General features: G+C 48.9%; 1 protein-coding gene across 1 annotated transcript in view; it reads left to right on the top strand.

Annotated features, from left to right (window-relative positions):
* Window positions 1–16,274, top strand: part of LOC144149759 (uncharacterized) — a 68,385-nt gene that overhangs the window by 30,150 nt on the left and 21,961 nt on the right. Inside the window, exons 4-5 of the mRNA XM_077681411.1 lie at window positions 5,758–5,879; window positions 10,366–10,492. Coding sequence (XP_077537537.1) covers window positions 5,758–5,879; window positions 10,366–10,492 — 249 coding nt within the window. The remainder of the gene's footprint in view (window positions 1–5,757; window positions 5,880–10,365; window positions 10,493–16,274) is intronic.

Here is a 16,274-nt window from a genome sequence, read left to right as displayed (position 1 = left end):
TCTCGAATGCCTTACCAATTCGGCTATCTGGGCGACTGTGTTCTCCGTCACTTTCTGGGGTATTTATATTTACTACAACGGTATCGGACGCTTGAGGGTGGTAGTCAGCGCCACTTAGACTACACGGAGAGAAGCGGACCTTCTTTTCAACCCCCTGGGAGTGACGCCAACGTCTACAGCCTGTCATAAGCAGGTAACTGGCGGGAAACCCTCTTATGCTACCTTGGCATCAAGGCTGCCAGAACCGAGGCCCTCGCTAAGCTTTCGCACGATAATAGGGTTCAGAGATGAGGGGCTTCGTAGGAAAATACAGAAAGAAATGCCGGCAGTCTACAACGCCAAAGAAGCCATAGGGGAATGATTATACTATTTTTTATCGTTAGTGACGTTACATTATTTTTTTTGTTATTAATTACATGAGAAAGAAAGAAAGAAAAACACGCGCCCAGAGTGGGGACCGAACCCACGCCTAAATATATATATATATATATATATATATATATTAAATATTTACGTAGAAAGAAAGAAAGAAAGAAAAACACGCGCCCAGAGGAGGGACCGAACCCACGCCTTTCGATTAAATCTCGAATGCCTTACCAATTCGGCTATCTGGGCGACTGTGTTCTCCTTCACTTTCTGGGGTACTTATATTTACTACAACTGTATCTTACGCTTGAGGGTGGTAGCCAACGCCACTCAGACTATACGGGGAGAAGGGGACTTTCTTTTCGAACCCCGGGGCGTGACTCGAACGTCTACAGGCTGTCATGAGCGGGCAACTGGCGGGAAACCCTCTTATGCTACCTTGGCATCAAGGCTGCCAGAACCGAGGCCCTCGCTAAGGTTTCGCGGGATAATGTGACTTGGAAATTAGGGGCTCGTTAGGAAATACAGGAAGAAATGCCGGCAGTCTACAATGCCAAAGGAGGCCTCGGGGAATGGTTAGAGTATTTTTGACCGTTAGTGAACGTGATTGCAGTGACGTTATCGCAGTCACTGAAATTGACGTGATCGCAGTCGCCGACTTTGAACGCGCACCCGAAGATGCCTTCAAGCTTCGGAATCTCTTCAACGTGAAGCCGGCGTTACCACAAGAATAACAGAAGAAATTGTTGGATTTGCTGCGTCCCTGCAGAGAGTGTTTTTCGCGACCTCCAAATTACGCCAGACACCTCTAGCGAAGCACCGAATAATAACGGAAGATGGAGCCCGACCTACGCGATAATCACCATACCGCGTCTCTTCATACGATCGGGAAGCCATCCGGACTCAAGTCGTCAACATGCTCAGTGACGACATTATACAGCCATCGAAAAGTCCCTGGGCTGCGCCGGTTGTACTGGTGAAGAAAAAAGGTTTCGCATTGACTACCGGCGACTCAACAAAATCACCAAAAAGGACGTGTACCCCCTCCCCGAATCGACGATGCCCTCGACCACCTCTGCCACGCAAAATACTTCTGATCGATGGATCTGAAGACCGGCTACTGGCAAATTGAAGTGGACGAGAGAGACCGAGAGAAGACGGCATTTATAACCCCGGACGGCCTGGACGAGTTCAAGGTGATGCCGTTTGGGTTGTTCACGGCGCCAGCAACGTTTCAACGAGACATGGACACGGTGCTAGCTGCCCTAAAGTGGCACACATGGCGGGTATACCTCGACGAGGTTGTGGTTTTCTTCCGGACTTTCGACGAACACCTTGCAAGGTGGGGTCTGTACTCGAGGCCATTCGTACGTCTGGGTTAACGCTGAAGCCTGAAAAGTGCCGCTTCGCGTACGAGGAACTCATGTTTTCGGGCCATGTCGTCAACGCTGCAGGAGTCCGGCCTGACCGGGTGAAAACTTCCGCCATAGCGAACTTCCCAAGACCGAAAGATAAGAAGGGCGTGCGGAGATTTCTCGGACTATGCGCATGCTACCGCCGTATCATCGCAAACTCCGCCCGCATTGCAGAGCCACTCACTCGCTTGACGAGAGATAGCACCCCTTTCAGGTGGGAAAATTCTTAAGAAAAAGCATTCTGCGAGCTGCAACAATGCCCGCAAAGCCCGCCCGTGCTCGCGCATTTCGACAAAAATGCCGACATGGAAATGCACACGGACGCAAGTGATACAGGCTTTGGTGTTGTCCTAGTACTAAAGCAAAGCAGGTGTGAAAAAGTAATCACATACGACAGCCGTGCTCTGTCCAAGGAAGAAAAAAAAGGAAGAATTTCGCCCATACGTGTATCGAACACCGTTCAAGGTTGAGACAGACCACCATACGCTGTGTTTGCCATGCGCTGTGTTGGACATTGGAAGGTCGTAAGGTACTCCGCACCGTTACAGGCGAAGGAGTGCGCTGTCTGACTCTAGGGTACTAACTCACTTTCGTAGCACAATGGGTAAGACGACTGACACAGGCTCGGATCCTACCGATGCCTGGGGAATTTTTTGCGATTGTAAACGCTAGGGCACGGACGCGGACGGACATTGTGCGGTCTTAAGGTACTCCGCACCTAAAAGTCGAGTAGGGTTCAGCCGAACCCATATTCTGCAAGGCAAAGTGGTACAAAGGCGTATTTCGCGAATTTTATACTCAGACGACATTGTTCTTTTAGCTCATAACTAGACCGATATGCGATGGCTAATAAGTAATGAAGGCCAGGAAGCCATCGACCTCGGGTTAAATTTCAGCGCAGCAAAATCGGGAATAAGGGTTTTCAATGACGCTACCACTGACGCAGTGTCTATCGAGCAAGGCGAGTGAATGAATATAAATATTTGGGAGTATGGATAAACGAAGGGGATAACAGCTTAAGAACTCACTGGGAGCAATTGAGGGTAAAGGAAAGCGAAACGCAGATATAAAGAAGCCTACAACTCTTTGGGGGTATAACAAATATCAAGTAGGAAAGGAATGTGGAAAGAAAAAATGGTTCCGGGTCTCACATGTGCGAATGCTCTGCTCTGCTTAAAACGGGACCTTCTATCAGGCCTTGAATGGAAAAAGATAACAGTAGGCCGTTCGGCCTTAGGCCCGCAGGGAAAAACAACTAACAAAGCAGTACAAGGAGATATCGGCTGGGCGTCGTTTGAAGTTCGAGAAGCTCACAGTAAAATATGTTGTGCGATGAGTTTGAGAGCAATGGATCAACGAAGGTGGGTAGCTGAGGTTTTTAGGTACCTATACTTGAAAAGCGCAGACACGCAGTGGTTTAGGGTGACTAGAAGACTAACGACGAAATACAGAAAGAACACTGGAGAAACCAAAACAGCCAAGGTAACCAAAAAGAGGCAAGGCAGATTGAAACGAATAAATGGAGAGAAAAAATAGAAGCTAAACTGGCGTTAAATATGCACAGGGCTGAGAAATGGAACATCATAAAGGAAAATTTCTACGATAATTCCCAGGGCAGTGCTTTGCTTTTTGAGGCTGAAGCAAGTTGCTTGCGAACTAAGAGCTTTGTGTGGAAGTACTAACAAAATTATGGGGTATGCGGGGTCTGCGGAAAAGAAACAAACTATATGGCACATATTGTTAGAATGTAAGGGTATCAATCCACATCCACATGAGGGAAATATTCGGCTTCCAGAAGCCGTAGGATTTAAGGGTAGCACAGGGGAAGTTAACTTCAAGGCTGTCGAGGCGACGAAGAGAAGATTAGAATGCTGGTGGACGAAAAGCGGAGAGGGGAATATTGCCTAGGTCAGTTACCGCCTGTAACAAAAAAAAAGGTATTTTGTGCCTGCCCTAAGCAGCGCTAGTATTAAACCACGAGTATATAACATACGTATATTACTCCTTTCTGGTAAGATGACATGACATCACTCTGCTACAAAGGGGAAACCAATAGCAATCATCATCGTCGTCATCATCATCATCACCATAATAACGACGCACTCCAAAAAAAGCCCCTGTGCTGTACCGTGCAACCCTTCGGATGCATTTTGTTACGGTTGTAAATGTTTAGAACCGATCGGAAAAATGGAATAGGACATTACAACTGCCTGTATACCCGCTTGCATGGCGTCACCACATTATGACCAAGCTCGCCATTGGCGCCAACGAGCGACCAACTAAGCAGTATACAACCCGATGTCGCTTCGGAACGCATACACGTGACACTTAGGCAATTTTGATGCGTCTTCAGTTATTCGCTCACATATTTTAGTCTCCATTATGTACCAAGACATGTCATCACCGCGATGGCGTGGTGACAGGGTCGTTCTCTTTTCGCGTGATCTTTCGGCGTGGTGTGGAAGCGTAAACGATCCGTCCCTTTCCTTCCATCAACCTTGACAGCCGTGAGCGGAGTGTCGGATTCATCAGCGAAATGATAAAAGAAAGTACCAAACGGAACCCGAAACGTAAAGTAAAAAACTGCGCAATTTTGGACGGCCAAAAAAGGAAGGAAACACAGAAAAACGTCCAAACTTGTGCAGTTTTTACTTTACGTTGAAGATGCACCAACTCCCCCACCAGCAAGTTCTTCTAAGGAACGCAGAAAGCAGACGACCGCGTCCCCGAGCGACGCTGCGGCACTGAATATTGTAGTACCGGACGGCGCCCGCAAAGGGATGTTCTTGTAGAGGACACTGAGAAAAGAAACGTTATGGGCAGTCACGCACGCGCATTGCGAGGAGGTGGATGAAACAAGGGAGAATCGCGGCGCGGGCGAAAATGTCATATTTTGATTTGCAATAAGTCCACTACTACTCTTCGCTTTAACAAAATACTTTAGGGAGGTGATAACTAGGAAGGTCATTGAGTTTCCTTAAAAATTGAACATCCATGGGTCAGCACAAGCTGTTTCAGGGCCTTTTTATATCTGTCAACATTGTTAAGCGGAAGGAAAGCGTTAGGCATATTGGGTAAAAAACAAATACAATACTACTAGCACCAGTGTTTCTTTAAAAACAGACATTGGCTTGATGTCTTGTTAAAGTAAATTAATATACGCATTAAAAACTGTTTGCAGCAAAAACATCACCGAACTAGAGAGGGCACCCAAGCCCCAACAGATGGTGCGCTATCAGTGCGAACGCGAGAATTTTGAATCGAATGAGGCAAACTTCCATTGCGTTTTTTGTGGGAGCGGCGGGGCAGGAGGGGAAAAGCGCTACAGATGGGCCGTTAAGACAAGAAAGAGTTGCCTGACAATAGCAGAATACTCATCCTTCAGTGAACTGTGTAGCCAAGCAAGCAGATACGCGCCAAATTGTAACATAAAAGTGTTTTATTCCGGGCAAAACAAGCACGTGAGTGACTTCATATCCGTCACGGAAGTGAGGCCAGTACAACGAAACAAGCAGCCTGTAAAGGGTGCACCCCTGCACACACGGTCGTCTTTAGAGGAAGCTACGTTTTGGACTAAACAGTACGTTATATTTAGCATTGTTCGTTTTCGGGTTTTATATTTTATCACGAAACTGTTTTAGCCGGGATACACTAAGATTTCACTGACATCATATTCGTCACGAAAATGACGCCAGTACACCTTTGCCGAAGCGACCCGCCAGCAGGACGTCGCTCGCCAAGCACACCCGCAAAACAGCCGCCAACCAGTAAAATAATGCTCAGCTGCAGATTTCACTGCACATTTCACTTTCGCGCTTTACCAATTACTACGACAGAGGAATCAACCACATTTTTTTCTTGAGCGTATCGCTCAGCCCTTCAGACACCACGTAGACAAAATTTGACACATATAGAAATTGAATGATGCTTTTCGTGGGCTGTTTCTGCCATTTTGACATGCTGAAATTCCTTGCAGGCCCTGAACAAGCTCCAAGGGATTCAGAAGGGCCGGCAAACAGCCTTAGGCCTCGGTGTGTACCCGGAGGGTGATGCGAGGTGGTTGTCGACGTACAGCAAAATGTTCACAGAAGCTGTCGAGTAAGTCTGGTTCTTCATCTGCTGCGTAATATTTGCTTGTACAAGGCTGTGCCCTCAGAGGAGGAGATTCTTACGTGTGGGAGCTGCAGGGCCTATTATATTGGCCCAAATACAAACAAACACGAAGAAAAACTAGCAATGAGGTTGTAGCTGCACAGAAGGAGAAGTGCCAGACCCGCCTTCAATGCACGCAAGGACACTCGAGTAACTTTTTGCCTGCGTTTCGGATAATTCTTTATCGTGCTGTTTGGTTAAGTTTCTTCTACCACATATCTCATATACGCTATTAGAACGAGTGGATGCGTTAAAGGGACACTGAAGTGAATTTGTCAAGCTCCCGTTTTTGCTTGCACTGCGTAGACTGGCTCAAATTAGCACACTTTTCATCGTTTATCCGGTTGACAAATCGGTAATTATTTTAAAAAGCGCGAAAGAAGAAAAACTACCATGCGCAGTTTGCGGCGGCCCCACCAACTAAAGCTGTGACGTTGGGAGGAGCGGGCACCGTGATTGGACGATGCCCAAGGTGAGCAACCAAACAAGATTCGGTTTCGGTTTCGGTTCTGTAAAACACAACTGGTGGCGTTGTTGGATGGGCATTCTCAATAACTCAGTAATCATCGTACGGCGCTTCTGCCATGTTTAAATGCATAAAGATAAGCCTCCCAGGACGGCTTGGAATCGTAGCATTCACTAGCCGAGACCTACGCAGTGCATGAACGCCCTCCACGTACCCGTACACGCCCAAATGTCGTGCGCTTTTCCCCCATATTTGGAGCTTGCCTCCCTCATGCCTGTATCGTAAAAAGCGTGTTCGCACCAGGCCAAGGGTCTGTTCATTCTGGCCTGTGCCCACTGCCTGCAAGAGTCGGTGCTCATGGCAACAGCACGCCAACGAGAACTCGCTAGCGCGCCAGTGCCAGCCTGCGCGCGTTTGGTGAACTAGTTCGTGGAGCCATGAACGTTGCAGCCCAAAAAAAGGTGAACTCAATATAGAAAACATCGGCGGAAAACGAAAAAATTAACTTACAAAAAAAAGCACGTACCTGCAGGGATTCGAAACCGTGACTTGCAAAACACTTGCGGTGACATACCTAGAGCACCAGACCACTCGGCCACGGGGGGTGGCTCCGCTGCTCATGGCAATATAGGGTATATATTGTACCACCATTTTAACTTTTATTTAGTTTTGGCATTTCAAGCAGCTTAGGTGACTATTTGTTCTATTGCCCTCGTGCAGTAAGCGTCGCCCGAGTTTCCACAATAGCTCCCGTCTCGCAATTGCATTTCGTAGGCGGAAAAGCGTTCGCAGATGCGTAGTCGTGCTGCTGACCGCTGTGCTTGTTCGCCCAGCGCAAAAAAGTGCTTCCCGCACCCTAGTTTTACGCTGTACGATAAAAATATCAGTTGCTTTCATTTCCTTAGTACCTATATTGACTTCGCTGACTCTTCTCCCGCCTTCAAGAGGCCTTATATTTTCCTACTGGCGTACCAGTCAGCGAAGCGTCGCATGTGCGCTTGTGCAGCGCTTGTGTGGAGCGACCTTTACTTGGAGCTAGATACAGTGTACAAACTAACCAAGTAAAGAAAGGCAGATTCTTCCATTCACAAACGTGTCCTGGCTTCGTTTCAACTGAGCGAACGAATTGCGACGACCCGTCGGCGGCCGGCGGACGAAACGCTGGGCCGACTGACTCTGTCTGAAGGCCGGGGAGCCGTGCAGTAGCGCAGCCAATTGCGAGCTCGGCTCCTCGCGACGTCACAGGAAAACGCCGCAGAAAATGGGCGAGCGTAAAGAGAGGAGGACAGCATTTTGGAATTAATTTGTCTACTAAATAAAATCGTGTAAACGCGCCCAGGGTGGTCGAAACAGGGCCTGAGGACTCCGGACTACAATTTGCACAAGTAATCCCGCAATGTTTACATATCACTTCAGTGTCCCTTTAATGTTGCACTTTAGGCACATTTCTGCAAATACAGGGAGTTTACAGGGTTAGTCTGTTTTTGCAAGTGTTTTATTCGTATTTTCGTAGCCTTTCTGTGGCTTTGTTTCTCTGTGTTGTGTGAGGGCGGTGCACATGTATAATATGGGCAGTCTTGATTACATTCGTTCTTTTTTGTTAGTTTTAGTTCTGTCTTTTGTCTATATTGTTGCTTTCTGACCTTAATTTGCGCTGTTTTAAATTGAGCACATTATGAAAACTTTAAAAATGGAGGCGTTAAATGGTTGTTCCCCTTACACGATTTTTAAGTTACAATTTCTGCTTCCCTCGTTCTTTTGCAGCTTCTCTTATTTTTTCTTTGTTTCCCTGCCGATGTGTAAAACTTAAATTCGATTTCGTCGGTTTATTTTTAAAATGATTTCTTCTATTTTCACATTCCAGGCTATTTTGAAATAACGTTCCACCAATTATCTTCATATACTCTACTGCAGGGGTTCTCAAGCATGTTGGTCTCAGGGAACCCTGCTAAGTTCCGTTAAGTTCCAAGGAACCCCCCCCCCCCTCCCGCCATTTTTCATTCCGTTCTTCCTGCATTAACGTGCAGTGATGCCAATTTAGCGGATTTTCCGCTAAATCTGGCGGATTTCATTTTATTCTGACGGGGAAAAAATTAGTCTAGCGGCTAGTGGATTTTTTGACGGGCCATTTTTATACATAGCGGATTTCTGGCGGATACCTCACGCAGTGCACCGATTCAAAATCGCCCTGCAAGAAACCATTTCCGTGTCCTCTAAAAATGCAGAAATTGCTTAACTTCAGGGGTTAGGAGGGCTCCTGTTCACTTGCTCCGCCTATCTCAGACAAACAAATCCGTAATGTTTCAAAACGGCTCTGAGACAATCGAAAAAATTCAATACCAGTGGAGCAAAATCACCCTCCTGGACTGGAATCAAATATCGTCCACGCAGTCGTTCTGGTGTGAAGTTCACTTCTATAAGGACGCCTGCGGAGAAAACCCGTTCGCCGAGCTGGCCGGATTTGCCATGTCGATGCTCGGGCTGCCGTATTCAAATGCCGAAGTAGAGATGAGGTTTAGTCAGCTTAACATAGTAAAATACAAGACGAGGAACAAGCCGAAGCCCGAAACAACAAACTCCATCCTCGCCATAAGAGCGGGACTGAAGTGACACCAGAGAAGTTGTTTTGATTACGAGCTTCCCGCAGCAGTTGTTAGTGCGATCGGGACATCTGCAACGTATGTGCAACCAAGTCACCTTTCTGGTCCCTCAACGAGTACCAGTGGTCCTGTGGAGAATTTGTCAGACGACGACAGCGGCGACGAAGACCTCGATGTGTTTTTCGTTGACCTGTGATTTCTTTTCTTTTTTTTCATCAGTGTGAACATTTATGAACTTTTGTGAACTTTTAGCCTCTTCTGTGATAAGGTTGACCAATGACGACCACCGCAGCACTGAAACCTGAAGTGTTCTGTTAGACTCCTTGGAAGACTCTTTTATATATTATTTCAGCTCTCGTAGTTTTGGGGAGCTTTTAAGAATGATAAAGGTATTTATCATATGAAATTGCACTGTTATTTTAAATAAAAGAGGCCCTAGCGGGAAATTTAGCGGATATGTTTTAGAATCTAGCGGAATCTGGCGGATTTCTCATTGCTTTTTAGCGGATGTCTGACGCCCAGCGATGGCAACACTGTTAACGTGCAATAAATTCAAAAGCAAGCAAGGGTATCGTTTTTTTCCCGCCAACATTACGCGAACGAGTACGCTAGCGGCACCTATCTCCAAACAGGAGAAATGCGCATGGGGGTAATATAAGGCCGAGATTCAAGTGCAATAGTTTAACCCCGTCACCCGGTTTCGGAGTCTGGCTGGCTACAAGCTGCTGGCGAGATTTATTGCGCAGCTCGCGCGTTTCAGTTATGCGCCGAGATGTGCTTACTGACATTCGGGCGTGAGTAATGGAGGTTCTTTATATCGATCGCACCTCAAGTTCACCATATAAGACTTTGCGACTGCGGAACCACGAAAAATTTATCAGTCGCTCGCGGAACCCTGAGGAGGGGCCTGCGGAACCCCTAGGTTCCGCGGAATCCACTTTGAGAAACCATGCTCTACTATAACGAATAAATTTGTTGACTCCCCTAATTATGCATTTTGGTGCCAATACAGGGTCTAAAGCGGGTTGATCTGGAGAGGGGGGTCAGATAGCTGCGCAATTATAGTTTTGTCAAAGTGGATATAGAAGCCATCGCTGATAACATAGCTTGTTATGGTACCTTGAGCAGTTTATTGTTGAAATATACCTCGAACAACCTTACGAGGATGCAACAAGCTTATCTGTGGTTTGAAGAAATATCTTGCCTGTTAACTTCGGAAAATGGGAAAAGCTTTTTGCCTTTCACATACATGACAAAAATCATGTTTTCGCAATTCAATATTTTACACAGTAAGAAAACTGATTATTACGCTGACACAAAATTGCACCACGGGGCAGGAGAAACAAGCGTCTGTTTTCTGTTGCAGCAAGAACGTGGCGGATATTGTCATCGCCATCACTTCTCTGGGTAACTTGAACGAAGACGCCAGATGCGAAGTTCTTCCGCCAGGATTTTTGTATTCACAGCCCCTTTACCCTGGATACCCGAATTTGGTAAGTGTTGTCATGCTTATCAAGAAATTCGGCCGCCTTCGCAATTGAGATGCCAAGTCTGAGCAGATCTGATGCTCTTCACTAGCTTTAACTAGGATTTTTTGGGTCTGACGAGCGCACGCCGTCTCTCTCGAGTAGAACACCTGCACGTGGGAGGTTCGACCGATTCCCGATGCGCAGTTTCCAAACAGGACATCCTTAACACGCATATCTTTCGCTATGCAGATATATTAAGAATATCAATATTGTCCCGAAGCCAGAGTCGACGCAGTTGTCTTGAAGGAAAATACGTTTATTGTCGCGAACTTCTGCTCCCCTATCAACTGAAACAATACGCACGCGGCGAAGGAACAGTAAACAAAGTGACGTGTGCGGGCGAGCGTCGACGATCGGAAATACCGGGGCGTCTGCTGTGCAGGCTTTTGTCTTTCCGCTCGAGTGTTTCTGGAACCGTCGGTTAAATACAGAACATTGTAGATCAGAGAAGTTTATTCTGGGCTAGTGGCGTTAAGACGAAACAGTCTGCTTATCTGAATGAGATAGGCCGTGCGGCATAAAAATTAAGAATGTTAGACGCGCTTCGCTTGACACAGATCACAGGGCCGGGTGTGGCCGGGCAGTAAAAACAAACAATAAATAAACAAACAAACGCATACATGGTTAGTGGCATTACCCCTACCCCCCATCTAAGAGTGCACCTACCGGATGCTCAAACAAAAGACAGTCCGAACAAACAACAAAAAATTCGTCATCTTGCTTAGTAAGATTTCAAGCGAACCACGTGGACGACTTCCGGCGGCGTGTGTCGTCTTGATGTTCCGGAATCACAATCAGGGATCACCTCGTAGGTAAGTTGGCCGACACGTCGTAGAATCTGCTAGGGTCCGAATTACCGTTGCAGAAGCTTCTCACTGAGTCCACGTCGTCGGATGGGAGTCCAAACCCAAACACTATTCCCTGGGTGGTACTCGCTATCTCTGCGTTGGACGTTGTAGAGCCCGGCATCCACTAGCTGCTGGTCTGTTGTACGAACTCGAACGAGCTGGCGGGCCTCTTGCGCATGCTGAAGGTGTCCTTGGACGTCGTGGTTGAGGTCGTCGTCTTCTACATGAGGAAGCACGGCGTCAAGCATCGTAGTCGGCCGTCTTCCGTAGACAAGCTCGAATGGCGTCATCTGCTTACTCTGGATAGCCGTGTTGTACGCAAGCGTGACATATGGGAGCACTTCATCCCAAGTATTATGTTCAAAGACACACCCGCCGCGGTGGCTCAGTGGCTAAGGCGTTGCGCTGCTGAGCACAAGGTCGCGGGTTCGATTCCCGGCCGCGGCGGCCGCTTTTCTGATGGAGGCGAAAAGCAAAAACGCCCGTGTGTACGAGATTTCGGCGCACGATAAAGATCCCCAGGTGGTCAAAATTAATCCGGAGCCCTCCACTACGGCGCGCCTCATCGCCTGCGTTGCGTCGGCGCGTTAAACCCTACAATCAATCAATCAAATCATGTTCAAAGACAACGTACATTGACAGCATATCTGTGATTGTCTTGTTCATACGTTCCGTTAGTCCGTTCGTTTGGGGGTGGTACGCCGTCATTCTCATGTGATCCGTGTTGCTGTAGCATAATATTCCTTGCATCAGCTCCACAGCAAAGGCCGTTCCACGGTCCGTGATTAGGTCTTCGGGGGCTCATTGTCGCAGCACAACTTGGCCTATGAAGAACTTTGCGACTGCTCGTGCAGTCCCTTTCGAAAGAGCGGTGACCTCTGCGTAGCGTGTCATTTTAGTCTGTCGCTACGACAATCCACTTGTTCTCTGATCGGTATGTAGGGAACGCGCTGAGAAGGTCCAATCTGTTTGAAGAGCCTGGATGGGACGGCGATCGGCTGCTGAAGTCTGGCGGGTCTCGTCAGTGGCGTTTTTGGTCGCTGGCAGTCAGGGCAGCTCCACACGTAGTGGGTGACGTCGGATGTAAGGCGGGGCCAGTAGTACTTCGCCATGATTTTTCCGATTGCGCGTGCTGTGCCGAGATGTCTGGAAGAAGGATCGTCGTGGCGCGATTCCGAAATGTCGTCACGAAGGTGTGCGGGGATGACGAGAAGATAATTCGTTCTCGTTCGGGGGCTGAAATTCTTCTTCACGAGTACTGAGTTTTTCAGGCTGAATGCTCGTAGGCTGCGTTTGAAGGTCCTAGGCACGGCGACGTTGCATCCTTCGAGGTAGTCGATTATGACGCGTAAGTCGGGGTCGGGACGCTGCTGGGTTGCTAGGTCGTCCTCCGTCACGACTCCGAAGAATGCGCTGTCTCCATCAGAGTCTTGTGCTGGTGCGTCGACGGGAGCGCGGGACAGGCAGTCGGTGTAGGAGTGTTTCCTTCCGGATTTATAGACGATTGTAACGTCCAACTTTTGGAGGCGCAAGCTCCACCGCCCAAGAGGGCCTGAGGGGTGTTTTAAATTGGCGAGCCAACACAGCGCATGGTGGTCTGTCGCAACATTGAATGGTCAACCATACACGTATGGGCGAAATTTTGAATTCGCCCATATAATAGCGAGGCACTCTTTTTCAGACGCTGAGTAGTTTTTTCCTCCTTCGACAGACCACGACTGGCAAATGCGATTACTTTTTCGCAATCGCTTGGCTTTTGGACTAGGACGGGACCCAAGCCTATATCACTGGCGACCGTGTGCATTTCCATTTCGGCGTTTTCGTCGAAATGAGCGAGCACGGGCGGGCTTTGTAGGCGTTTTTGCAGCTCGCAGAATGCTTTTTCTTGGTCGTTTTCCCCACTAAAAAGGGTTCTATCTTTCGTCAAGCTTGTGCGTGGCTCTGCAATGCGTGCGAAGTTTGCGACGAAGCGCCGGAAGTATGCACACAGTCCTTGAAATTTTCTCACGCCCTTCTTGTCTTTCGGCATTGGGAAGTTTGCAATGGCTGAAGTTTTTGCCGGGTCAGGTAGGACTCTCGCGGCGTTGACGACGTGGCGCAGAAACGTGAGCTCCTCGTACGGGAAACAGCACTTCTCAGGCTTCAGCGTTAACCCCGTCGTACGAATGGCCTCGAGTACAGACTCCAATCTTGCAAGGTGTTCGTCGAAAGTCCGGGTGAATACCACAACATCGTCGAGGTATACGAGGCAGGTGTGCCACTCAAGGCCAGCTAGTACAGTGTCCATGACTCTTTGAAACATTGCTGGCGCCGTGCACAGCCCAAACGGCATCACCTTGAACTCGTATAGGCCGTCCGAGGTTATAAATGCGGTGTTCTCTCGGTCTCTCTCGTCCACCTCAATTACCAGTAGCCGGTCTTCAGATCCATCGATGAGAAGTACTTCGCATGGCAGAAGTGGTCGAGGACGTCGTCGATTTGTGGCGGGGGGTAGACGTCCTTTTTGGTGATTTGTTTAGTCGCCGGTAGTCAACGCAAACCCTTGATGTGCCGTCTTTTTTCTTCACCAGTATGACCGGCGCAGCCAAGGGGCTTTTCGATGGCTGTATAATGTCGTCGCTGAACATGTCGTCGACTTGGGTCCGGATGGCTTCCCCCTCGTGTGAAGAGATGCGGTACGGTGACTGTCGGGCTGGTCGGGCTCCATCCTCGGTATTATTCGGTGCTTCGTTAGAGGTGTCTGACATAGTTTTGAGTTCTACGAAAAAACACTTGCTGTAGCGACGCAGCAAATCCAATAATTTCTTCTGTTCTTCTTGCGGTAACGCCGGATTCACGTCGAAGTGATTCGGAAGCTTGAAGGTGTCTTCGGGTGCGCGTTCAAAGTCGGCAACCGCGATCACGTCAATGCCTCTTGGGTTATTCGAGGAACGCAATTGCAGGGCCCCTGTTTAAATGCTGGTATTCCCCGCCCAAAAAAGTGACCAAAACTTGGGATTGGCGTTGCTCAAAGCGCGCAGTGCCTCTTTCGACGAAGACACCGCGGTCGAGGAGCAACCTTTGATCACTCTCTAAAATAGCGTCGACGTCAGGAGCCGCATCTTCACAGTAGACGCTGATCATCAAGCTTGCGCGGGGTGGCAGGGTGACATAATCGTAGGCGATCCTTACAGCAGCACGGTTTTTGGGGTTAGTTTCTGGCGTCATGCAGTGATCGGAGGAAAATCTTATAGACTTGGCTTGTAGATCAAATATTGCACCGTTGTCCGTCAAAAAGTCCATTCCGAGAATTAAGTCACGGGACAATTAGGCAAAATGACGAACGCCAAAGGGTACATTGTGCCGTCTATTGTGACGCGCGATGTGCACGTTCCACTTGGCGTCACGAGGTGGCCTCCTGCTGTGCGATTGTGCGGGCCGTCCCATCTAGTCATAACGTTCTTCGGCTTAGATGGTAATGGTGCGCTCATGACTGAGTAGTCGGCTGCCGTATCTATGAGCGCGACTACTTTAAAGCCGTCGATGGACAGTTGAACGCCGTACGCTGCTTTCTTCGAGTTCCGGGTGCGTCGTGGCATCGTATCTCGGCTTCTGCGTGTTGACAGTCGGGCACTGTGCGCCGTGGTCGTCGTCTTCTCAGCGGAAGGTTCGGTCAAGTTGGGTACGCGTCGCGCCGTGTGGTTGTCATCGTGTTCGAGAGTCACGTCCGGGTTAGATCGGGTCGTCGGGCTGAGGGCATGTCGGGAAGCATCGTCTTCTGCAAGTCGTTGAGTCGTTGGAGGGTTTTCACTTTTCCGCGATCGTGCCACTTTACCTCCAGGAGTTGCTGCTTTTAGTTTCCCCGCGTGGGCTGGGGGACCTTCCACGTGCGAAAGCAGCATTGCTACGGCGGTTCGGCTACTGGTATGGGTAAAGCGACAACGATCGGTTAGAGCGGGCTGGTCCTCGGTTGGTGTTGCACAGGTATTCTTCGATGTCAGTAGGGCGATGGCTGAGTCGGGAGCGTGGGGTGTCGACGGAGAAACCACGCAATCCGAGTCTCCTGTACGGGCAGCGACGATAGATGTGATCGGCCTCTCCGCAGTGGTAGCAGAGCAGACGATTATCGGTGGTTCGCCATACGTCCGTCTTCCTCGGCGCCTGGTTTTGGCTGGTAGGGGGTCGGGCGGGCGACAGTGGACGGCGGTACGGCGGAACTTCTTGATGAAGGGTTGCAGCAGGGCGGGGTCGTCGAACAGCCGCGGAGTATGTCGTAGCTTGAGGCTCATGTGGTACTTCGGAAGGCGTAGATGTCCCCAAAGCGAGTTGAATTTCTTCCCGGATCACTACGCTCATAGAGGTTACTTTGGGTTGCGGCGTTGTGGGGAAGAGTTTCCGCAGTTCTTCCCTGACGACAGCGCGGATTGTCTCACGTAGTGTGTCAGAGCTAAGAGCCCCAGCATCGATCGTGTCCGCAACTAGCACATTGGTGGAATGGCCGTACTGCCTCGTGTGAATTTCCGACGTCTTCTCCATGGCGGCCGCCTCGGACGCGAATTCGGCCACCGATTTGGGGGGGTTGCTGACAAGGCAAGCAAAAATGTCCTGCTATACTTCTGGCATCAGAAACATCAGTTTCTTTTCTTCCATCATATCAGGGTCCGCGCGACGAAATTGTCGCTTTATTTTTTAAAGGAAGATTAGGACTCCCTGGTTCGGGTGTTGCGTTCGAGTTTCCAGTAAGAGCGCCGCTCGTTCTTTTCTCACCATGGTCGTGAAGGTTTTAAGGAACTCGCTTTTGAATTGGATCTAGTCGGTCAAGGCGCTCACGTAGTTCTCGAACCAAGTTCGAGCTGCATCCTCCAAGTAAAAGAAAATATGCCGGAAGGTTTCTTCATCGTCCCACCTGTTAAATAACC

Source organism: Haemaphysalis longicornis, unplaced genomic scaffold (genome assembly GCF_048455015.1).
Source record: "Haemaphysalis longicornis isolate Haplotype H1 unplaced genomic scaffold, Haemaphysalis longicornis Haplotype H1 scaffold_8, whole genome shotgun sequence".
Lineage (NCBI taxonomy): Eukaryota > Metazoa > Arthropoda > Arachnida > Ixodida > Ixodidae > Haemaphysalis > Haemaphysalis longicornis.
The sequence above is the reverse complement of the archived record's forward strand: the minus strand, read 5'-3'. Positions and strand labels throughout refer to the sequence as shown.